Source organism: Temnothorax longispinosus, chromosome 3 (genome assembly GCF_030848805.1).
Source record: "Temnothorax longispinosus isolate EJ_2023e chromosome 3, Tlon_JGU_v1, whole genome shotgun sequence".
Classification (NCBI taxonomy): Eukaryota; Metazoa; Arthropoda; class Insecta; order Hymenoptera; family Formicidae; genus Temnothorax; species Temnothorax longispinosus.
In genome coordinates this window covers 21834304-21859770 of record NC_092360.1, presented here as the reverse complement: position 1 = coordinate 21859770, position 25467 = coordinate 21834304, and the positions used below count along the sequence as shown (strand labels likewise).

Below are 25467 nucleotides of genomic sequence, written 5' to 3'. Positions count from 1 at the left end.
ACACATAGGTAACAATTAGGGAATGACTAATCACGATGTCTCGTGAAATAGCAGTCTTTGCTCCTTTATCTTCATTCATCTGTCAAGATTACTCGAGTCAGCACCCTCATTCTCACCATTGTTCCATTTATATCTGCAGCTTGTCGTCCTATAACATGCTAACATATAATCTACTTTACGTGGTTCCTCACATATGTGCGTGAGTAAAGAAAGCATTTATAAATATATAGATATAACATATAACTATATATAAAACATAATTTTCGGAAGGATGCTTATAAATTACCAATAGAAAAAGAATCGCTAATTATCATTAACAATTATTTTCTTGATTAAATTTACATCGTTCTTACATCTTAAGTCTTAAGCTTGAAGAGCATAAGTCTGCCTAACGTTTTTTTTTTTTACTAATAAATAATGGCTAATAAATATGGCTTGTGTCAAACCATCATATTTCGTTGTAGTTCCATAAATACAGTCTGGTCTCGTAAACTTCGAGTGGCGTAAAATAAAAATTTAAGGATTTTAAGAGTGAATCTTGCACGATGCGTTGCTGCCACACGTCATAAAAGAAGCGAATATAACGAAACGCCAATTCGCGAAAAGCGAATTATATCGTCCGTCGCATCTGGCACGGCATCAACTGCAGAAAAGTTGAGAAGCGCGAATCCGTATATACGTTCGGCTATTTCGACGGAAGCAACATCTGCTGGGTCCAGCGCGCCCGGGCCCTTAAAAAGGCCAATTTGCTCGGACACGGTTGCACGTTCGCACAAACTTCCCAACAACTTTTTGCCGATGTTCTGCGGTATACGTAGCTGCAGTACCCCGTACGCGAGTATGTGACGGATCTGCTGCATCGTTCGTTGCAGCGCGTCGCGACATTATTCCGTAAAAGATGTTTTTTTTATGTCACCTCCCTCTTTTTCGCATGAAAGTCGAGGTGTGATTCAAGCGCTCTAATATTTACTCTGTTGCCATAGCGTGATAAAAAATAAGGATGTACTTCTTAAGCCTATTTTTATACAATCTATTTTTTAATAACATTACATGTGAATTTAAAATGTTATTGCATAAAATTATAGTTAATATACAGATTATTTTGTTCAATATACCAGTCTGTTTGATATGTATACTTTTATGCCTCTTTACAAAACAACGACATTCCTGAACGTTCCTGTGAAAGCGTGAGAATTTTTAATACAAATAAAATTATAATATCTAAGATATATTTGATCTCTATACTTGCAATTCTATTCTATTCTAATTCTTTATTCTTACAATTCCAGATTTATAAGAAAATATAGCAACAGAGATAATAAAATAAATTGTTAAATGTTTAGTTTATTTTTATGAAAGTGTCAATGTTATTTATGACGTGGAATTTGCAGAATTTTTATTTAATTCCATGAATGTCTGTTAAAATTAAATAATTTGGACAAATTGATTGACAGAGCGAACTTAGCAAAACACAAAAGTAAAATTCTAAAATAAAATAACTAATTGAGATCAGTAAATAATTTCCGGCATACAAAGAAAACTCTGTAATCGTTGGTTTTCTTCCACTCTGTCTCCCTTGTAATTTCAACATAAATTTTCTTTTAGAAAAACGTATGTTTGATCCGTGACCCGTTCATAATGCAAAGAAAATAATTCTGCTCATGCATGTGATAAATTGCATGTGGTAATATTAATAAAAAGGATATAAAAATTTAAAATTTTCTTCCAATCGCATTATACTCATATGGTCACGCTTACAGTAAGAACGAAAAAGATATTATACATATACATATAATAAATGTGGTCAGTTAGGTAGAATTAAACAATCATTTTTGTTAGAACTATCACTGGCTAAGCAAAAGAATATTTTATATATATTCAAAACATTTCTTTCTTTCACTTATACTTTTGATCCTCACATTATTCAAAAGCCTTCATAATTTCATATATTTTAATTTTGATCAACTAATTAATTAATATAGAAAAAAATTACATATATTTCAAGAATATTAATCCACGTCTACTGTACAGTAATAATTCAACACATACTGATCTAATTTAAACTTAAGAGAAAAAAATGCTATAATCGAAAATAGTACTATCGAGAATACTGCTCGATATTAATTACTAATTAATAATTACTTGATATTTGTTTTCGAAATGTACAAATCTGTATTTCCTTGTCTTTTGAGACTTATTTACGGTAAAGAAATAATTGCACACAACTCTTTTTTATCAGGAACATGCCTCCGCGTACATTGTTTTCTGTCACATGACATAGGCGACAGAATTCGCGGTGGCTTTTCCGTGACATGGAGAGACAACCAATAGTTCACGGAAGATATATCATCGTGGCGACAGATAGTGCGTCTTCGATACTCGCTTCGAAGAGAGGAAAAGAACGAAATGCCGGCACAAAGAAACTCTCTCTTTCTCTCTCTCTCTCTCTCTTTCTCGGTCGACTTTCTTGTACGATCTTATAAAATAAAACTTATAAAATCGTCAATTGGAAGTCGCAAAACGAATGGCGCCAAAGACTGCGCCATCGATTCGTGGCACGCAGAGACGCTAGTAATAAAAACTTTCTCAATTTGCCAGTTTCATCAGGCACAGTGTCGCAGCTTTACGAGGTGCCGCCCATCAGACTTCCCACCGTTAAAATTAAAAATATAAAAATTGCGGAATAATAAAGAAAAAGAGAGTAAACGAGCTTCTTGAATAATCCAAATTCAAATACTTGTGAATGAAACTAATACCTATAGTTTTTCACACTCGGCAATTAATAAAAAAAAATACTAAATATATAAAGACTTAATTTTTCGATGATAATACATTCATTAGTTACTTTATTTTACTTTTGTTTTGTAGATTTTAGAAAGATTAAGAAATCAGATCATATATTCAATAACTTAAGAATACGTGAGCCGTGATGAATAAAAAGTAGATTGATATCGTTCTTCTCCATCTATACAAACGGGAAAACGTTTTTCATTCTTATGGAACGAATCCTTCTAAGACCGTACAATTGACAGAAGACCTCCAAATAGACGTCTTATTCATGAAAGATTTATCAGTATATAAAAGACTATTTCTTTCTCCATTAATTTAAGGACGTTCTATAAACCCACACGCAGCCACATTTAAGAAAATATATAAATGCCTGGAGAATCAAATAAATGTATTGATATATGATTAATCCATTTTCTCAAGTAACATCGGTAATACCTTTCAGAAAAACAGAAATGTTTAATTGTCTTCTAACTCAATAATTAATAATTTGGTTTAGTGTCGCATTGCGCTTATACACACAAAGTATGGACAAAACATTAAGCAGCGCCAAGACATCATTGGAACAGTTATGAGAGTTAACATATAATCACAACATCGGCGCCGCCGATTCGAGTTTTAACGACGACATTACGCAAAGGCATCGTCACATAACGAACAATCACGTTTGGGCGAATTCCGTAACGGGGATATGTCTGTCCCTCGGAGGGATGTGGGCAATCCCATTACGAGCGTGTCAAAGCCAGGCTAATTAACTCAATCGCGTACACGCGGCGACAAACAAACGGACAATACATTGATTCGATTACAGACGGGGATACAGCCCGGTGGAATCGTTAGGACCGGCAACGAGCATAAGCTCGTTATTCCAGGCTTGTGCATAAATTGCAGATTATTTTGCGACACCACTTGTCCCGTAGACTTACGTAAGAAGTTCAACGCGGTAATTACACGGCACAATTTGGTTTCTTACTAGTTAGCAAGTACATCCGGGTTTGCGACTTTCTATGGGTGATCAAAGGATTATCTTTCTTCATTCCCAGTATTTCACGCATCGAGGACACGCAGTCACAGTTATCTTCTGTCATCGAATTTAACGCCCTATACACATTATATTATTATACGCCCTACATATATTATACATTATACTTTTTACATCATAATTTTTAATTCTTTTAAGGTATAAAAAAATACTTTGTACTTACCTCGATTTTGGAAAATTTAATAATTAATTGTGCTTTTCTTTTCTTTCACGCACGCGTGGCGGAGCAGAATAATCTCACTACCATAAAGGTAAGTTAAAGATACGTTTCTTAATTGTCAGACAAATAAAACAACATCTACTGCAGAAGTAATTTTAATATAATTTATTTTGATACAGTGCGTTTACATATTTTCTAATTCTCATAAGTTTTACGGCAAGAAACATACTGAAATTAATAGATGTGCTTTAAAAAAATTTCACGACGATATAAAACGGTCGTTTTTACGTTTATAATTCATTATTCGTAGAGTCAATGAAGCGTTAAACCGATCCAACATCTCACATTTCATACGAGTGAATTATCTGCGAAAAGCGAGAACGTTTAATCAAGAACGTCAATCGATTCATTTGTGAATATTGGAAACTGCAGCTCTATGAAATTGTACGATTATTATGTAGCATTGTCCGTATTGAATGCATTGTAGGTATACATCGTATCAAAATATCGCATAGACAACGCGAGCTATAGTTTTTCAATTTAAATTTCTTAAAATTAAAGAAAATACTGAAAAAAGATTATTCTTTGATTAATTTTATATGAATCTTATTCTGATTATATGGAAGAATAAAAAGACTAAAAATCGTCAAAATAGAAAATTACTTACAGAATTCTGAGGCGTTCTGTGTGTTCTTTATCGAGTAGAATAAAGGTAGTATTAAAATAAAATAAAGTGACATAAAATTTAGCCGCATGGTTTTTGGATAAAAGAAGCATGAGGAGCTATCCCGATCGTAATCGTGCAATCGAAATCAATTTCCCGCTTGCTTACGAAGTATCGAGAAACTATCGGGATCCTCTTCAGATGTCATCCGAATTTCCATGATAAACTGACGAAAGACGGGATTATTTCGGTTGGAAACCTTTTCGGATAATTTTATGATAGCTTTCCAAATAACCCAAAAAAGAAAAGACTTCCATCGATACTCGGAAATAAATTCAGCACGTCGATATTTTTCAGCATGAAATTTTAACGTAAACCGTACGACGTGCCGCATCTTTTACCTTTCGCGAGTGATACGCGAGTAATGAATAAAGTTAGGGGAAAGCGCGTCGTTTTCCTGAGAGATTTCTAGAAAGAAACTTTCGGTCGGCGTAAGGATATCATCCTGTAGTTCCTTCATATCGGGAAACACGTGAATCGGATACATTGACTAGTTTCTTCGTAAATACGCTCTCCGCGGGAGAGGCCTCGTAAAATCCGGTAAGGATATTGGTTGTCCCGAATATATCGGGAGGTATATACACCCCTATGACCTACGACGCGATATCGAGGGTGATATCGCTTTTACAGCGACAGTATCGCGGAGATGTCGCGCGCATGAGTCACGAAATATAAATGTCGGGGAAACAAAGGCGCCAATTTGCCGTGAAATCCTCCGAGGGGCCGAGATTTCGTTCTTCCGCGCGTTAAGGCGGAAACAAGAATTTCTCTACCTCCGATCTCTATCTCCAAAAGTCCTTTCGTGAAATGGTGAATTCGAGAGATTTAACCTTTCTCCTCCTTTGGATAATTTCAATATCGCGAGTGTGTGGAATTGCAAATTCCACCCAAGATAGTCCGTAGATAGTCGAAAATTTCCCTTTGAAATCTCGCACCTAAGGTACTATCGAATGTATAATTCTCTTGATATATATATGTATTAAGAGTCTCATACGATATACATATAATCACGCACAATATATACTTTATTGCATCAATGAATATCCATGTTATACTAATAAATACTCGAAATTGATTTTGTAACACAGAATTAAACTTCGGTTTATAATACTTTACTTGGAAAATCCAAACTAATATGAAAATTCTATTATGATTCAATTAACAACATTATAATTATCATTGGAAGTTTGAGACGTGAAAAAGGATACTCCTTCTCATTTTTTGCGAATGAAAATCGTTGCCAAAATTTAATATAAAATAATATCTTATAATTTTCTAGGATATTCGGTAGACACGTGCTGTGCGTAAGATACATAAAGTGATATATCCGCGTGTCAAACGCGTTAATAACGTAAAAACGTGTTATAGAGGAAAAGGTTCGGATTATATATGTCACGCAATATTGTATAGCTTTTTTCTAGACGGAAAGATGCTTTTTTCAAGGCAAAAGCCTTTTCACGTGCCCAACGTTTCTTAAAATCTTCCATCCAATCACTTTGCGCGAAGTATCTTATATACGCCGTGTCTCTCATGTCGATGACATTTCGTCATGTTTGCAATTCGTAGACTGAAACGTCGTTGCTGTACGATGCCGTCCATCTCTTCGCCAAGGCATTACACGATCTCGACACGTCCCAACAGATCGATATCAAGCCGTTATCCTGCGAATCAACGGACACCTGGCCTCACGGATACTCGCTCATCAACTACATGAAGATCGTGAGTAATTGACTAGAACTATTAATATATTACGTGTATTTTCAAGTATGAAACATATATGCTCTTTATGTCAAAGTCTTATACTCTTTTTTGAACTATTCTAATAAATATAAATTAATTAAGTTCTAATATGTATGTGTATAAGTAAAATAGTAAATAATGCATTAATAATCTCGGTAAATTCTTTTATTTCTCTCACATTTCTTTATTTAGTTTTTAATTTCTATACGCGGCGATTCTCTCAATTTTAGATACACAATCCATCGATATAAATCTATATTTTCACAGCGGTTTTATTTATATGAACAACGCAATTCTCACATTTCTAACATTGAATGCATAATATCTTTATATTATAGATAAATTAAATATCAAATTAGCTTTACGTTTAGCGCTAAATGCAATACTAAATATTCCACGCGTAACTGTCATGAATATGGATTGTTAGGCTTAGGCGAATTTAATTGAAACTAATTAAGCAGTCAAATGAATTTACGTTAGGGACAATGAATGTGTGTGTGATCGGAATCGGATCTCCGCAATCCTTTCAAGCGTAAAATATTTCGCCGCGATCCCCGTAAAACACGGGTTGACGAGGCGCAATATAATAGCAAAGGCGATATGTTTATCGACAGCCACCTTTCTGCATGATTAGTGCACGCTCGTATTCAACGATGCAACGATGCAAGGCAGAAAGCGGGTTATCGCGAATATATCACGCTAGGGAGAAATTAATCTCGCGCACCACCAATCGATCGCACCGACAACGTAATAAGCCATTATAACGATACGCTTAATCCAACCAACTCGCTCGCTCGCCTTTCACATAATCCACGTACCGCTCATTAACAAGCAGCACACGAGTCTTGCCATGTGCATTACGCACAATGCATGATAAGCCATCACCCGTTATCCCGTAATGCGTAAAAGGTATAAAATAAAATTTTTAATTTTTCTTCCTCGGAATATCTCAATCAGAGGTAAATCACACACTCGCATATATTGACACTACCATCTTCTAACATTTCTATAGATTTTTAAAGACTTATTTAACGTTCGCATGTATATATTAAAAATTACGTCACAGATGGATTGATCTTCGTACCTTCAAAGTCCATATTTATTATTTATGATCATGTAGCATGAAAATTAATCATATACCTTTGATATCGCAAGTCAACATCAGATATGACTTTGATACAGAGTTTGTGTATATACTAAAAAGTAATGAAGGAGCCAAGACTTTTGCATATTTAATGTAATGCGGATATATGTAAATGTAAATCCCGCGCGTTTTCCGGTTGACTTTGAATGCAACGCGCAAAAGATTATCTTCGCGTTATTCTTCGCGAGTAGAGGAAAAAATTTGATAAATACGTGACACACGCGTGGTCACGTGGAAGGAAATCATGCGGAGCACGGACGCATTGACTTGCCGCGATCCGCGCGATTGTTCCCGTGGGACAATGGAAAGTTACTCCAGTTTAAACGAAGCTGTCACGCGTGCTGACAAATTGTTGTTCGCGGTTTCGCCGCGGAGCATCCTGACGCGAAGGACTGCATAGGCCGTATGTATGCTGTGCCTCGCATAGCTTGTGCATAGATTTACAAGCACGCGATATTCAAGCCATGTACGACGAAGTTTCTAATCGATACGACTGGTTTCGTAACTCTTTCTTTAAATTTACTTTCTAAAAAAAACCTACTTGAAGATAATAAAGATTCAGATTTTTATGCTAAATGGAGCGTTTTCGAATATATGAACATTTAAAGGCTCGGACTGTGTGTTAATAAAAATTATTAAAACTTAAGACAGTAAAAAGCATAAAGCCACAACATTGACGCGTTGAAACATTGTATTTATAATAAAACCCTATAGGTATTCTATTTTTTATATAATTTTGCGTGAACACTACGAGCTTCTCTCTCCGATCAGATAATAATGTGTGCTTTTCATTTAGCGACTCAAGTCGACACAAGCGTTAATTCTGTCTCTTTTCAACATCTAGTGAGCAACAAAGATAGAATGACGCTTGTGTCAACTTGAGTCGCTAAATAAAAAGCACACAATGTATTTTTTAAAGAAAAGTTTATCAAATTTTTTTTTAAATAGATAAATTAGTATACACGAGATAATCTATGTGCGTGTGGTAGACGTTGAAGAATTATTCATATTGATTGCATCTCGCATGATCCCGACGTAATCTATTTATTCGCAGCAAATGCTGTCACGGCGTACACTGCAGCTGCTTAACAGCGAAATCGAACGGCATGGCACAGGATATGGTAACGCACAGCGTCAGTATATAGATACGAGTTACCGTAAATATAAATATGCATTGCACGCAGGATATGGAAACGTGCCTCGTCATACACGTCGCCGTGTTGAAATTGACAAGTACTGGAAGATATGTTCTGACGCCGAGGCGGCTCTCGCGTGCACTCGTGACTGCGTATATGTCACGAACGAACGAAACCTGTCGCTCACGCGGCCGAATGTCCCGATCGGGATAAGCAAAAACTGTCGATAGAACCAGACGTGTAATTTCGGCGGACTTGTTACGCAACTACCCAATTACGCGATACACGCGTCCGTGTGTGCCGGCTTACAAGTTACGTGATATATCTAATCTTTATAAAAACTCAGAATACCTCTTATCAATCATGAAAAAAATAACATTTAAAGAAATATTTTTCAATCTAATGTTTATTTTATCTAAAATCATATTTTGAAAGATATGATTCATAATACTCTTTTATACATTTAAAATTATGAATCTTCAACATTATTTCATACTGTGACGATAATGAAGAGAAGTATATAACGAGGAAATACTAACTAAATATTTTTCGACAACGAAAATGTTTTAAAATGCTATGATCATGTCAGAATTCTCTCGTTAGTTTTCTAGATTTTGTGATGAATAATGCACATTATGTTGCCACTGATAATTTTTTTCCGGTGGACATATGATGATATATCAAAGTTATGTGTATCTATTTGTGATATTGATATGGCGTTCGTCTAATGACGCTACATTGATCAATTAAAATTGGTTCAATCCTTTCAAGGATCACGTCATAAGTCGTCGGTAATGATAGCACCTAAATTAATCTCGGGGTGTCAGAACAGAATTTAATTTCGCGATATTCATGAAACGGTAATTACAAGCGGTCGCCCAGAATTTCGTCCGCAATTACACCGCATCGTTTTCGGAATGTACAATATGTGCGCAAGGGAAAGACGATCCAGAGAGTTCGGTTATCATGCGGTACGTAATTACTCGCGAATCGCTTTACGAACAATTTATTATGATAGAATTTCCGCCTCGAAATATAGTCGCGTATTAACGCATCTTCAGTGTTTCCCAAGTAATTGCGAAGTGTAACACCCGGCATACTGCCGCCAGATGCCCGTTTCGTATCGGATTTACGAGCGGTAAATGTTTAGACATATCCTTTATACGCGTAATATACGTAATAAATGCACCATGAATCAACTCGTACCCAAATTTGGCTGTGTGTACATACATCTATCTTCGTTCTCAAATTTCTTTCGGTCAAGTCATTGAATATGTTGGTAATTAAGTGCAGATTTATATATATGAGTAAACAAAATTTACATAAAATTAAATTGTTAATCAATTTTTTGCCAGCAACAAAACATCAAAGGTGTGAAATCAGAAATTTAAATTTAGCAAAATTTTTTACACAATTTTTAAGACTCCGCTAATCTCCGTACATCACGCACGCACAACGTTGCATATTAAATTCTTATCGGCTGTATACTTTGATTTATTCGCGCATGAAACCGTCATGTCAGATATTTCAATATTTTAATATGCATAAATATAATCAAGAATATCAACAATATGTTTTCATATCCTATAAGCATATAATATCAACAATCTCTCGTGATTACGTAAATTAAATTCTATTTAATTATAACCTAATAACAATTAATAACTAAATATGATATTTAGGAATATAGCATATATGTACAATTTTAACTGCTAAATATATTCGACGTGTATTTCAGGTAGAGATGACGGGGCTCACGGGTATTATCAAGTTCGATCATCAGGGATTTCGCTCCGACTTCGTTCTAGACATCATCGAGCTGAATAACAAAGAAGGCTTGAAGAAAATCGGTACTTGGAACAGTACCAAAGGTATCAACTTCACGAGGAGCTACGGCGACGTTTACACTCAAATTGTTGAAAACTTACAGAATAAGACTTTCATCGTGACGACTATACTGGTGAGTAACCGTGTTTCCAAAGAATGCGCGCGCGGCTTTCCTCCCTCAAACATCAGAATAATATATTGAATAAAACTTTCTTCGAATACTTAAGTTTTGCTTCTTTGAATCTCATAAATAATTGAATACTATTTAATTTGAATGAAATAAGATAATGTATAATATTATATTTTCCTATTTCTTTAACTGATTTGATTGTATTATATAGAAATTGCATTCTTTGTTGGTTTTCTGTTATAGAAAAATAATAAATATCAATTAATTAAGTAGTTTAATTTATTAAAATACTACAATATACGTGTCTTTAAATCGCACTAAATCTCTCTTATCTTATTATCGTTTAAAACAAGTTGTACTAACGAGGTAGAAATTTAAGATAATTATGTTACAAGATGCGTATGAAACTCTAGGAAAAGAAAAAATTATTCAATTTACAATATAAATTTTAAAAACATGCAAAGTTTCAATTGAAATAAAGAAATATACTAAATCATTATTTATTTTGTTCGAAGACATGTCTGCAAAAATCGTGACAATCGCGCAGCGGGCTCGGAAATCGTTGCTTTAATCGAGGCGCGAACAAAACAGGAACGTCGCCGTATTTAAGCAGCGCAGGCACAGCGGGATGGAAAAATTTTTTCCATCCATTAGCGAAGCTTGCGCACTCGTTAACTTCCCGCTTCCCCTTTTTACTCGGCGAGGAAAGAAGATAAGAGGGACGCGGAAACCAGATATGCGCGCGACTTAATTGAAGTTTTCGCGACGCGCTCGATTCACATTACTTATTCTCAACGCTAATTGCGGCGACAAATAATGTACTGGATAATGTATTAAGTACTTCGAAACTCGCTCAAGAAAGGGACGACAGCAAGTTTCCCGCGCGGTAAGAAGCGGGATACGTTGCGTGAGAATCGTTCTCGTAAAAACGTCGATGTCCTAACGTTTCTTCGGTATATACGTTCGGATCCGCAGCTAAACGGATCTGTCACTGATAAGAACATGCAACGCGTCCTAGGTGTACATTGCAGAATGCTACGAAACTTATATCAAATGTTTATATAAAAGATCATTCTCTGAATTTCATTTTTAAAATCAGTAATATTTAGAAAGTTCTATTTTCCAATAAAGGCATGAAAATATATTAATTGACGTGTTTCTGTTGCCAGGAATAAATACAACAAATACTATTTTAACATGTGTTTATGGCGAAATCTTAATTAAAAAGTATTTAAATATCTAAATTTATTTTAAGCTCTATCTCTCGATGGATCTGGAAATTCATCAAAAATTATCAGTAGTTCTTTTCTTATAATTTTTCGATTAAGTATTTTGCCATCTATACTTAAAACGCAAAATTTAGAAATTAGATTTATTTAATAACGAAGATAATATTATTTCAAGCTCTACCTCTTGATAAATCTGGAAATTTATCAAAATTTTCTCATAATTTCAATTTCCATCATTAATTATTTTGCCATCTATACTTAAAACAAAATCAGATTTACTTGATATCTAAGATAACGTTATTCGCAAAATAAACCCTGATATTGTTTTAAAGCTGTGTTGAAAGAAATGTTGAACACACACACATTGCCTTGCATTAAATCCTTCTAATCCAACTTCAATCTCGATACTGATATGAGGCGCTTCGCCAAGATTATTTCATGCAGATTATAACTTCACTGGCGATCTCGTCGGGAGCTATCTCCCGATTGCCCCGATGTACCCGATAAACTCGTAGCGCTCCTTTAAATGCCTATACGCCGCACCAGTATTGACAGCAGCTCATTACCTGATCGCAGAGCGCGCCGTACTGTATGCGGAAGGACTCGAGCGAGAAGCTCACCGGAAATGCGCAATTCGAAGGCTACAGCATCGACTTGATTTACGAGATATCGCGGCTGCTTGGATTCAATTATACGTTCCGGCTTGTGCCGGACGGACGTTACGGCTCGTACAACGCGCAGACGAAGGAATGGGACGGGATGATGAAGGAGCTGCTCGAGCAAAAGGCCGATCTCGCGATCGGTGATCTCACCATCACGTACGATCGGGAACAGGTTGTGGACTTCACGACGCCGTTCATGCCTTTAGGTGAGAGCCAACAAACATTACGAAGTCGTGCAGCAAACACCGGCCACGATTTTACGATTTTCATAAACACGTTATGAAAAGAGTTGTAAAAAAATATGTACCTTTATACGCGATTAGCTTGAAATAACGTTATGACATTTTTTTAACAATGTTATTGCATTGCATGCTTTCACAAGCCTTGGGCAATAGCGGGGAAAAGATAAGCACGCACGGGAATTTTAGGCAAACACATTATTGGTATCAAAGAAATGACTGCTTTTACCGAAAAAATATTATTTAATTACATTTCTGTACAAAACGGCCAAAGCAGATATTTAAAAATCGTATTTCTGAAAAAATAATGGTACGTGTACAATAGTGTCGTAAATGCAAAATTATTCACAAGTTAAAATAACGGGATAAAATTTAAAATATCACACACATGGCGAGCAATCTTTGTCCTGCATATCTCACTATCTCCGAAATAATTTCTCCGAGCGCAATTTTGTGGGGCCATTATGTATCTTCGTAAGCCATAGATGGTCGTAACGAAAACCGGAGTAAATCTCACGGGTGATTATATTCGGTCCACTGTATCCACACATCAATGCTACCTATCCTACTTGCGGTCTCCGCCGTGGCTGAGCATAAAATGAGAAATTTTGAATTTCCAGGGATCAGCATACTTTACCGCAAACCCATAAAGCAACCGCCGAATTTGTTCTCGTTCCTCAGCCCTCTTAGCCTCGACGTTTGGATCTACATGGCAACGGCTTATCTCGGGGTCTCCGTGCTCCTCTTTATACTAGCCAGGCAAGTGAAACTATTTTAAATTCCTCCGCGACAAAATGTCGTGACTGCACTGTTCTGGAAATTTGATCCCCTATCTAATCGATGCGATCGCGTCGTCTCCTGTAACATGATGATGCATCGATGAATTAAGTACGAAGGAAACGTGAGCCTATCTTGCTTCGATGATTCTTGCACGTCTTTGTTTCAGAAAAATTAATGATTAAAATTTTGATTTATATCGACATCCGTGTTGTTTCCGAACTTATTTCCACGACGAGAATATCCAATTAGAAATTTAATTTTTTTGCTTCGATTTCCATCGGTCTAATATAATTCTGTTGTTTCGCATATTGCGTTAGATATTTCGTGAAGATTATTTACAAGCTTGACAGAAATTTGTTTGAATAATTGTAACGTATATGTCAAGATGAACTCGTTATAAGATAATGCAAAAATTTTCAAGGTAATTTTTTTATAACAAAAACCGCGTTTGATGCCATTGGATCAGAACGTGTTTGGAATCGTTAAGTTTAGATTCACGCCATACGAATGGTACAACCCGCATCCGTGCAACAAAAATCCGGATCGTCTGGAGAATCGCTTCAAGCTACTTAACTGTTTGTGGTTCACCATTGGCTCCCTAATGCGGCAGGGTTGTGATATTCTGCCAAAGTAAGCCCTTTAACGCATCAAGATAATATGATCTTCATGCGCAAAATACGTGCTTATCGCATTCGTTGCATGTCACACTGCTAATTATACCTTAGCGAAACTATAAATCATCATTATTGCCTTCCTCGTGCATAGATCGTAGGAGCGATCGATAGGAAAAAGCATAAGCGGATAAATCATCTCATCAAGATGCCCAAATTAAGCAATTTTCATATTTGTATTAAAAAGTACGAGAACAAAATGGATACTGAGCTGTACCACGTTATTCCTAAATCGCGCGTGCGATAAGAAAAAAGAAACAGCATTAATTTTTATGACCTTATATAATTAATTAAGAATATTATTAAGCAAGTTTTAGGCGATATTATTAAAACTAAAAGAATAAACAATCGTTATAATAAAATAAATTCTCCTTACGCCGAGACAATGAGATTTATATTAGAATAATTTTTCTTCGTTGTATTTTTATCATTTTGAGTAAATAGTGCATATATATATATATATATATATATATATATATATATATATTTGTATATAATCTCTTATGTATTCGTATGTATATATAACCTCATTACTCATTATATGTTTCTTGTAGTATTCGCGTATATTGCTTTCATGGTGAGACATCATTGTATCGCATCAGCAAGACATCTCAATTGGTTCACTGATCGCACGAAACATATAATGTAATTCCATAAATATCATCAATTTCAGAGAGTGACGACACACACACAGACAGACAGACAATCCGCGGATAGGTGCACGCTTTGATCATCTAATCTCGGTCCTTCCCCTTTCACCTGTCCGCAGGTTCAGCCCCTACGAGTGGGAGAACCCCCATCCGTGCAACGGGCAGTCCGAGGTCCTTGAGAACGAGTTCACCCTACTGAACTCGCTCTGGTTCACCATAGGCTCGCTCATGCAGCAAGGCTCCGATATAGCGCCGAAGTAAGTGACTGAAGAAGCACGCAGTATACATAAACGTGGTGTACGACAATGTAGAATCTATGTCGCTGTCGGCCACCAGTGTGTAAAACTAATTTAATCGTGTGAGGGAAGCGCGAACGTACGGCGCGTTATCGCGTTTTATGATTATGCAAATGATGTAAGAACCGATAAACTGGCTGTGCTATATCGTAGACTTGCTGCAACTGATTGTACATCCAAGTATGCCGGGAAACGTGAGAATTACGTGGCAGGAATGTATTCCTTAACGGCGTTTGGTGTCGGGACTCTTCCCTTGATGAAAATTTAATCGATGGCTTAATTAGGAATCCACTTAATTAAAGGATTACGGCGAATGAAGCTGCAGCAGGGTGTAACAAAACTTTATTTTCTAGTTAATTCGAAGCAGACTCTTTCTCTTAATAGGAAATTAACTTTATACTGAATTAGGAGGGCGTTTAATACTCGAAATTAAATGGTTTCGAGTAAAACGCGCTCTAACAAAGATATGATGCGCTAAGATTAAAGAATTACACATCCTCGCAACGCGCGCGCGATTTCCGGTATGCCGTGTACAAATGCGGCAAAATTAATCACAGCGCTTTGCTTGTACCTAGTTATCGAAATGCATGATATTGCGTGGCATGCGCCTGGAAGCTTGGAATGCCCGTTACACAAGTAGTTTCCAATAATTCCGCGTGCTCGTTATACACGACATAATTGCGTTTATGTATACTCTCGCTACTCAGTTTTCGCATGTAAAATAATTCGCCCGCACATGTTTCGCGCATATACGTCCGTTCCGCTCGCCAACTCCCCGCATTTGCCGTTTAATAGCGAACGCGAATCGCTTAACTGCGGAACGGCGCGCGGCGCGGGGGCTGTACACCCCTCGCGACGTATACAGCTGGCTCGTTACATAAAGCGAAGTTGAACTTCCGTACGCTCCATTACCCCTCGCGTGGAAGGCGCCGGGCGAAGTTATCCCTCGGAAAACTTCCGGCGCGCGAACGGCAGGTGCCATTGATTCCTTTTTCTGTGCGATTCGTATTTTCGACACGTTCCGCTTTATCGCGCATGGATCTACAAACGAGAGGCAGTTTACGCGGACTATACTTTACGGCGGGGCAAACTCGCATGCTTGATTTTCCGTTTAGAGCCTCGTTGCGGTGAAAAACAGTGTGCAGCCTTTGATCTCTTTACCGTAGGGCCGTGTCGACTCGCATGGTCGCCGGTATGTGGTGGTTCTTCACGCTGATCATGATCTCCTCTTATACGGCTAATCTCGCGGCTTTTCTCACCGTCGAGAGGATGGATTCCCCGATCGAGAGCGCCGAGGACCTCGCTAAGCAGACGAAGATCAAATACGGTGCTCTCAAAGGCGGCAGCACGGCGAGCTTCTTCAAGGTGAGATTAATGCACTTTACATTATGCACTGTTATCAAAAATAGAGTGACATTGAAGCGTTTTCTATATTGAGAATTATAACGTTTGTCGCGAAAATACGCGTATACATACATCAGTTACGCGATGTACCAAAAAAAAATCGAATACCGTCCAATAAAATAATAAAATTACGTAAACCAGAAACTGCGCAATAAGGCTAAATGAGATAGTACATTGTTATCTGAAATCCCGCAAGTAATTGAGTCAGATCCGCTTCTGACGGGCTAAGAATCTCCAATCAGAGCAACAGCGGAACCGCAGGATGCGACCCCGGGAATATTCTCTCTATTAATTCGAGATCGCCGATGCGTGCAATTAGGGATGTAAACGTGCGCGGATGCGATATTCTCTCCTTCGGAAGTAAGGCATGCCTACTTCGAGGTTAACCGATTTCCACTCCGACGTTCCACCGTTTAACGGCACGCGTACTCAACCACGAAATTCCCGGCATGATCTAGGATTCCAATTTCTCGACGTACCAACGCATGTGGTCCTTCATGGACTCGGCGAAGCCGTCGGTATTTACGGGGAGCAACGTCGAGGGCGTGGATCGAGTGATCAAGGGGAAAGGCAGTTACGCATTCCTGATGGAATCCACCTCCATCGAATACGTAATTGAGAGGAACTGCGACCTCACTCAAGTCGGCGGTCTCTTGGACTCCAAGGGATACGGCATCGCCATGCCGCCAAGTAAGTGTTAATAGAAATGCTTTATACATGTGCATTACGCGCGCGAGGAATTGCGATAAAAAATTCATGCGACTCGCGTATAGACGCGTGTTCTCAAACGAGAATCGTAAAAAGGCCCGATGATTGAAAACGTGAAGGAAAAGCGAGAAGTGCAAGGGAGAGTCCGGAGAGTCAACATAAATTTCTTGAAATACTTTTTGTACGGCTACTAATAAATCATAATTTGTAATTCACGTCGCTCGTATTTTTCATTAAATATTTTATCTTCATTATTCGAATATTTTAAATCACTACGGATAACGCTTCAATTGCGACAAAGTAATTTAATATATCGTCGATTCGTGTTGGTCGGACACAAACCGGATGTGTAATATGTCCCTCAATAGTTGTGGATTTCAATGCTATATTCAACACAAAGCGCGCTTAATTGAATTTTTTTTGCCGCATCTCGGCAATCCGCGCGCATTACTCGGTAGACATGTGATTCAAAATTTGGGATAATAAATGGTTCCATGGCTGAAGTATTTATCATCAGGTTTCGACAGTTGTGGTCAATAGCAGAGAACATTAAAATCTATAATTATTAAAGGATCATTACGTTCGTCACATTCAATCTGATACAAACGAACGATGTATTAATATGCACTCGCTATTTAAAATATGAAATATCAGCTTTTCCGATGTTCATGATGTGAATATTATTATTTATCCCATTTCTATGGCTTTTAGTTTACGCTGTATTTGTTTCTCTTTTTCTCGCTCTTTTGAGGGTGTTATTGCGGAAGCTTATGAAATTAACGCGCAACTTTAATAATTTAGCAAAAAGAGAAGATAATTTGGTTTATCAACTTCCAACAGTACGACATCTTAATAACTCCCATTAATGGAAGTAGCGAACGCGGTACATTTGGAAGGGAAAAAGAAATATACCTAATCAATATTGCAGTATAAAGTACTTATATCGGCCTATCGACTCGACTGAATAAAAGAAATTCCCATTCAATTAAAACTTTTCCTTCACGCAAATGAAATTCTGGTAGAAAGAAAATGCAAATCGTTCCCTCGTCGAATCGAGAGATTCGCGCGCGCGCGCGCGAGCGAGCGAGCGAGCCGGTCGGTTTATCCCGAGAGATCGAATAAAATCGCATTGCCGGTCGCCCTGCTGATCTCGCGGCTGCGCGAAAATACCGGTCGATAGTCGAGTGTCGCCATGAAGGGAAACGATTGCGCGCGGGATTGCCGGCGAAACGTTGGCGCGAGGGAACGATTGCCGCAACGGCACTTCCGGAAAGTTTCGCGCGGAAGTACGGCGCTACGAGGCGATAAAAGCAGCCTAGGAGGAGTTCCTCAAAACGACCTTGGAACTTCAGACTCGCCGTACAGAACGGCCATAAGCGGGGCCATCCTGAAGCTCCAGGAGGAAGGGAAGCTACACATGCTGAAAACGCGCTGGTGGAAGGAGAAGCGAGGCGGCGGATCCTGCAGGGTGAGCTAATGTGTATCTTAAGGCGAATTTACACGGTTTACTTGTAATCTCAGGATCCGCGAGTCTGTGGTTATCTAGCGATAAACTTTTGGAGAACTTGTAATATGACAATAACGATATAATATAACTACGAAAAGTTTTATCGCAGAAAGATTAACTTGAAGAAAATCTGGAAGGGAAAAGGTTTGATAAAAAAATAAAATAGATACCCTTATAATAAGAAATAAGAAAATGAATAGTCTTAACTTAATAATTTTGTCGCGAAAATGATTCAAATAGATACAGTATATTTGTTAAAATTGCACAAAAATAATTTTAACTGCAATAATTGCCTTTTATTTTTGGTGATAAATCGATGAACAAAAGTTTATTGACCATCATACTTTTGCGTGGAATTTCTGTCTGTCCTAATTAATTGTTTCTTATCGTGATTTCTTTATCCGCTATACCCGTCTTATCCGGTATGACTTTTAGAAGAAAACCGCGTGAATTCGCTTTTAATCCATCGTCATTTCCCTTTTCTCATGAAGGATATTCGGGCGCGCTATAGCGCACTCAAGAAGTGCGCGTTCGAAATTCTTGCGCCAGACTCCAGCAAACTCCCCTCATCCGTCAGGGATGAGAGGGCTGGAGGCTGAGGCGGCACGCAGGGAAGACTATTTCGCGAATTCGCGAAATCGAGCTTTCGCCGAGCTCGCGATCATCGTTACGCGCACTGCTATTTCTCGCGCAGCTTCGCCGATAAATTCTTCCGATAATTCACCGAGGGGGGGCTTCTCCTCCCTCGAGCAAACTTGCCGCTGTTTGACGGACGAACGTAGATGGATTGATTATAGCGACACAGGAGGAATTAACTCCTCGATGTCATTCTCCATTCGCAATTATCGTAAAATATTAAAAGTCCAGTGGTGTTTACACTATGCTATAATTATTAATTTTATTCTAAAAGTAAAAGATAACGTCAATACCAAAGAAAGCATTATAGTTGTTTCAATTTTGTGTCTGATAGGGAATCAAGATGAGAAACGCTTTGTACCTTTTCTATTCCTTATTCTCTTTGAGTAAATAAATTTTATAATAAAAAGGTATTTTCTGTATTATACAATCTGAAATGAATGTATTATTAATCAGATATAAAGATATACATAGACACAAAAACACTATTAAACACGATAATTTTAACTGGTTTAGAGAATATTAAGGTATCGATTAAAAGATTGAACGCCAATTAGAAGATTTAATAGGCAACGCACTACTCCCATTCCTCTCAACACTTTAATCCATCAGCCTAAGAGTAGGCGCGATCAAATTTTCGCAGTACTATCCACACGACGTTATATGCGCAACCCACGTACGAACCGCTTCAATAATGAACACCCGAGCGCGAAAGCCGCGCGTGCATTACGCGAAAACCACCGTTTCCCCAGCGGCGCATTACCGATGCAACGGGCCCATATTCTACCTGTAACCGCCCGCGTTAATGCGCCACAAGAGCTAATCGATGTTTCTCTCTCGTCGGGCTATAGGACGACACCTCGAAGAGCAGCTCGGCGGCGAACGAGCTCGGCCTGGCGAACGTCGGCGGTGTCTTCGTGGTGCTGATGGGCGGCATGGGGGTCGCATGCGTGATCGCGGTCTGCGAGTTCGTGTGGAAGAGCCGGAAAGTGGCCATCGAGGAGCGGGTGAGTGACGCGAAATAGCACGTGGAGGATGGTAGTCGCGCGATGGTAGCCACGCCGGAAATCACCGCGTCAGGATCCGCCGCGGCCGCCACGCGGCTCGACCCCGACGCGATCTATCCCGACATTCACATACCGCGCGAATACATCAGTTGATGCTCGCACGACGGTGGAGTTCCTCTCTAATGGTCTTGATACAGAACCACTCGGGTCTGATCGCTCACACGGCTCGGGACTCGGGACTATCTCGGCGAAGATGACGCATAGTTTCCCCTCATTTTTCTACCTCTGTCGTAATCGCCATGCATCGTCGTTCCCTCGATTGTCTCGCTGCGCGCGAATATCGTCGTTAGTCGGACAGGCAAGACGTTCGTCCGTCTTTGCTGGTCACTGAGAGAACGTGTCGCTTCAAGCCTCTATGTTGAAGAAATGCCCAGAGTATTCGTGACTTGTGAGAAATCCAAACAGTATTCAAGCCCGGGTTTTTGATGCGCGAGAAACGGAAAAAGCGAGAGAAGGATCGCTAGAATTTAATTACTAACGTTTGAAAGGGGATTAGTCTTTTCATAATTGCCGCGTTCCTTCCCAAAGATTCATTTCCATAAATTCTGGATTTTAAACGACTCAATCTCAATTTTATATTTTTAAATACATTTCTCTCCTTTTATTTTAATGTTAAAGGGTCACATCCCTGGGTTGTTCTAATCCCAATCTAGATTGCCGCTTGCACAAATAGAAAGTCACGTTCATCGGCAATATATGAGAGCGTCGTGATTACCGGAGAGAGACGTAAAAACCATAAAAACACAGGCAAAGAAAAACTTGATGAAAAAATTTCAAGCGAAATTTCGCGTTGTGGTCGAGCGCGGAAAATGGAATTAACGTATGCAAAGTCCCGCGCTGCGCAATTCACGATGACCGCGGTACCGCGCGGTGTACACGGTATTCGCGCTACCGTTTACATATATATCCAAAGGGGTAAACAAACAGGCAACTATTTGAAGAGGGCTCGCCCAGGGATACGAATATGCTTTGCGCGGATCATTCCCCGCGTACACGCAAAAGCAAACAGCTCCTATATGAGCTGACGGACGTCGGTGGTATTACTGTACCGCCTCCTTTCAAACCGCATTGCACTCCTGCAGAGAAGCACCGTGGGCGAGGCTCTCTCCAAAAATTCAAATCAGCTTAAATCGATCGTGGGACGAGATTCACGTCCTACACGATGAATAGTATACGGGCTTTCGAACGGATCGGATGGCGAATACTTGAACTTTTATGATATGTAAAGGTTGGTCGAGTCGCATTCCTCGTTATCGTTATGACTGCCACGATATTGAATACGATGGACACAATATATCGCAATAATAAAAGAAAACATTATAAATAAAGAATTAAAATAAATGTACTAATTATATTTTTTGATTATGTAGATATGAGATTGGATCTTATTTTCCGTCGTAGAATAATGATTAATCGCGATGCTTCGGGTAAAAAATTACGACAACTGTGAGAATAGATATTTCCTAATATGTTTACATTGTCAAAGAAGCAATGAGAAAGCATGATAGAGCTACAAGTTATTTTTGTTTGCTTTTTTATATAAGCATATCGATAATAATTAGCGCACCTCTTTTCCCGCTTTTGATTACTGCAACAGTTTACAGTGACTAATATAACGAATCTGACTCGGGCATTTTGGTGTTCTGTTCTAGAAGCAGAAATCCTCGGGGAAACCGATCTGCGAAGGTTTTACTGATCTGCACTAGCGACGGTACGCGCTGCGCTGCGAATAAACAGATTCTTAAACTCAAGCCGTACCTCAAAAGCGTATCCGATCCGAGTTCAGTGGAACTAAGGAAGAACTCCATCACGGGAGATCGGAAAAAACTGTATAAAGATCGTAAAATTATAGGGACAAACGAAAATAATCGGACAAGAAAAAAGCAACGAGCCTTGACCTTTCCAATTTTCCTTCCAAAATTCTATCAAGTATATCATTCAATTTAACGAAACAATTTGGGAAATACAGAAATATTTCTCCTTAAGTTACGGCGCTCACAAGAGAGTATAACTTATTCAATATTTTGAATAAATTTCTATTCATGCGAACAAACTATTAAAATTCGATTAATAACAGTACCAATTTTTCAATAGAAAAATTAGAGAAACGTACGATTATCGCAATATATGTAATAAATAACCAAAGTGAAAAGACGACGTAAAAGAAAGATTGGAAAAGTCAACGTGTGTTTGCCATTTGCTCATATCAAAACTTAGATTAATGAACGAAGACTTTAAACCTCGCAATAGGAAAGGCCAAGTCCTTCCTCGCGAAGTCGCAAACGTTTCAATCGACATCAAAATACTTAAAAAAAAAAAGAACCTAGAACCGCGGTGTTCACAACTTAGTGCTGCGGATGAACTTTTAAGAACAATCACGATTTTATACCGGCTAGATAGTGAATGTATAGTATACCAGATTAACAAAACATTTTACTGTACATAATATGTAACTGTCGAGCTAACCAATATGCGATCGTAAGTGTGCACGGAAGTCCGTTCGCTTCTCAAGTTGATAATGTTGTCGTAAGTGATAATCCGAAAGAGCAAGTGGATATAAAGGAAACCTACCGCGTTCTCGCTAAAATTGGAGTACTCAGCAATTTGTAACTTTCAATAGTATAATGATACTTAAAAACATATGCATAAATATGTTGTCTCGATCAATTTCATATTTTTCCTCTTATATTGGTACTATTCTATATGTATGTGTAAAGTTTCATTCTTTGCTTAATTAGAAGGGATTTCTTTATATACATGTATATATATAAATTCCTTCTAATTAAGTGAAGGATAAGATTTTCTCCAAGTTCAAGAAAGTCATTCTTGAAACTCGATCTGCTGAGACTCTTTCGTAAATAACAATTTAATTTCAATTCTCGTTAAGAACAAGAATTTCGCATTAAAGGGTGCATAATAATTATTAATTTCCTTCTTTTTACTTTATATATTGCAAAATCTAAACCCTGATATATAGATTTCAATAAGAAATTAACCAACGCACAGAACAAGTACAACATTACGATGTGTTAGAAAATAATCACCTTTATCCACGTGCAGCTTTTACCGCAATGTAAAGTATTTCCGATCCATGTGAAGGAGCACGCGGACTTCCGAAATTTCGTTATTGAATAGACAAATCTCTGTGTCGTGGCGAAGTAACTTGTACGGAAATTGCGATTTCGAAAAATGTTGCATTATTTATAACTGTAAATGAAATTGAAAGGACACACGCGTTGTGTGACAGTTTAGTATGACATTGTTAGTCGTGTCGCAATGTTTCTTGCTGCTCTCCCCCGTCACGGATTCACAGGAGGTGAGCTTATTTATCTTTTCCATTTTTCACTGTCAGTAGCATTACATAGATGCCTTCCTTGAAGCTATAACGATTATATTAAATTTAACGTCAAAAATTTTGAGCTTTCTAAACAAGCTTGCATGTACAATTATATCCAATAGTAATTTATTATTTGCACAGATTTGAACTTTCCTAAAACGCTAATTCAAAATTATTTTCACTTCAAAATTTGAATCTATCATTTTTAATTATTTTCTTCTGTCATATATTTAGTTATATTATTTATTATAGATTCTTAAGTGATATTAGTTTTTCCGCTCAAACCTTTTGGACTAAAATAACTTTTCGTCAACGAAACTTTCAATTTACATCTTTGTAAACAAAGCGGAAAGTGATAAAATTTCACGTTCCAGTGTTTTGAGTTTGAGCTGAATAACTCGTTTCACGGTTCAATATGTGAGAGTTTTCGCAATCGTCTTTTCGTGGAACTTTCAGAAGTCCGTGTGCTCGGAAATGGCGAGCGAATTGCGATACGCTTTGGACTGCGGCAACGGAAATAAAAAGCCGCCGGGGAAGGCGCTTTGTCGACGTCAGGGGCAACATTCAAGTCTGTCGATCGTTTCGGAGGAGGGCAAGTACGCGGCATGCAACAAGTACAGGCACTTCGTTGGAAAAGCACCTCTGACGTGAACAAAGGAACGCCTGGCCGAGCGGAAAAGCCGAGTGATGAATTTCTTTGCGAAATTAATTGCTTCCTCGCTTATATGTAAATTAAAATATACATGATCGATCAATTTGAAATACGGGCGCGACAATCCAGAAAACGAAATTGTCACAAAAATGACAAAAATTATTTCTAATTGCAAAAACATTTTTGACAAATACAACGAAAAAGCGAAATGTTGTCAGACAATTGTAGCGAGATTGAATTTTGTCAAGTTTCAAGTCGAACACGATACTACATCTCCAGATAGGAAAGAAAAGAAGAAAACGCCATTGAAAGCACCCTAGCACCAGGAGGGTCCTGTAAATTCGTTGCGACGGGAATTCGCGATACGATTTAGAGACAATGTGTAAAAACAAACAGGGACTTAATTCTAATCGTGTATCACGTCTGTCCTTTTTTTACGAGCCACCGTTGAATTTAAGATAGTTCACCATCTACATAGTCCCTCGTTAAAGCGTCTGTTAAAGCGTCATGCGAGGTAGATGCGTGCGAGAAAACGAGCGAATGAACGAGAGTCGCGTGGAATGGAATGATCTTTCATCGACCGTTAAAGATGCACCGTCGTTATAACGTAAAATATTCTATTGCAATCGATCCGAATATTGTCATCCGTGTAGGTTAATTTGTTCGGATACGGTGGAACGTAATTACACGCGCGTACAATAGCGATTTCAAAGGTCTCCTCGTGATAAATATAAATAACGCAAAGGAATTTTCACGCATTCCACCTTTAATCCGCAAGATCTGACATCGCGAATGGTCATTTGCACTATTTTGTATCGCAAACCAACGTTTCGTGTGTGTGTATGTGTGTGTGATTCGCGATAAGTAGTTAAAATTTTTGAACATACTTTATCTGAATTTATTCCTACCCTTAGCTGGTCTGACGGGGTCCATAAGGTC

The 25467-nt window shown here is 38.2% G+C and overlaps 1 protein-coding gene across 5 annotated transcripts in view; it reads left to right on the top strand.

Moving 5' to 3' along the window:
* The window catches only part of Kair1d (Kainate-type ionotropic glutamate receptor subunit 1D), a 233017-nt gene extending 210109 nt beyond the window's left edge, over nt 1–22908 (top strand). For 2 of the 5 annotated variants that reach the window (XM_071772581.1, XM_071772580.1), the window contains 12 exons: nt 4060–4080; nt 6280–6432; nt 10472–10693; nt 12496–12787; nt 13441–13579; nt 14093–14230; nt 15041–15178; nt 16384–16582; nt 17080–17311; nt 18682–18797; nt 20324–20479; nt 22192–22908. In XM_071772581.1, the coding sequence (XP_071628682.1) occupies nt 4060–4080; nt 6280–6432; nt 10472–10693; nt 12496–12787; nt 13441–13579; nt 14093–14230; nt 15041–15178; nt 16384–16582; nt 17080–17311; nt 18682–18797; nt 20324–20479; nt 22192–22245 (1860 nt within the window). In that variant the 3' untranslated portion in view covers nt 22246–22908. The remainder of the gene's footprint in view (nt 1–4059; nt 4081–6279; nt 6433–10471; nt 10694–12495; nt 12788–13440; nt 13580–14092; nt 14231–15040; nt 15179–16383; nt 16583–17079; nt 17312–18681; nt 18798–20323; nt 20480–22191) is intronic. The other 3 variants (XM_071772582.1, XM_071772584.1, XM_071772583.1) reach the window with 3 other exon arrangements.
* The last annotated feature ends 2559 nt before the right edge of the window (nt 22909–25467 follow it).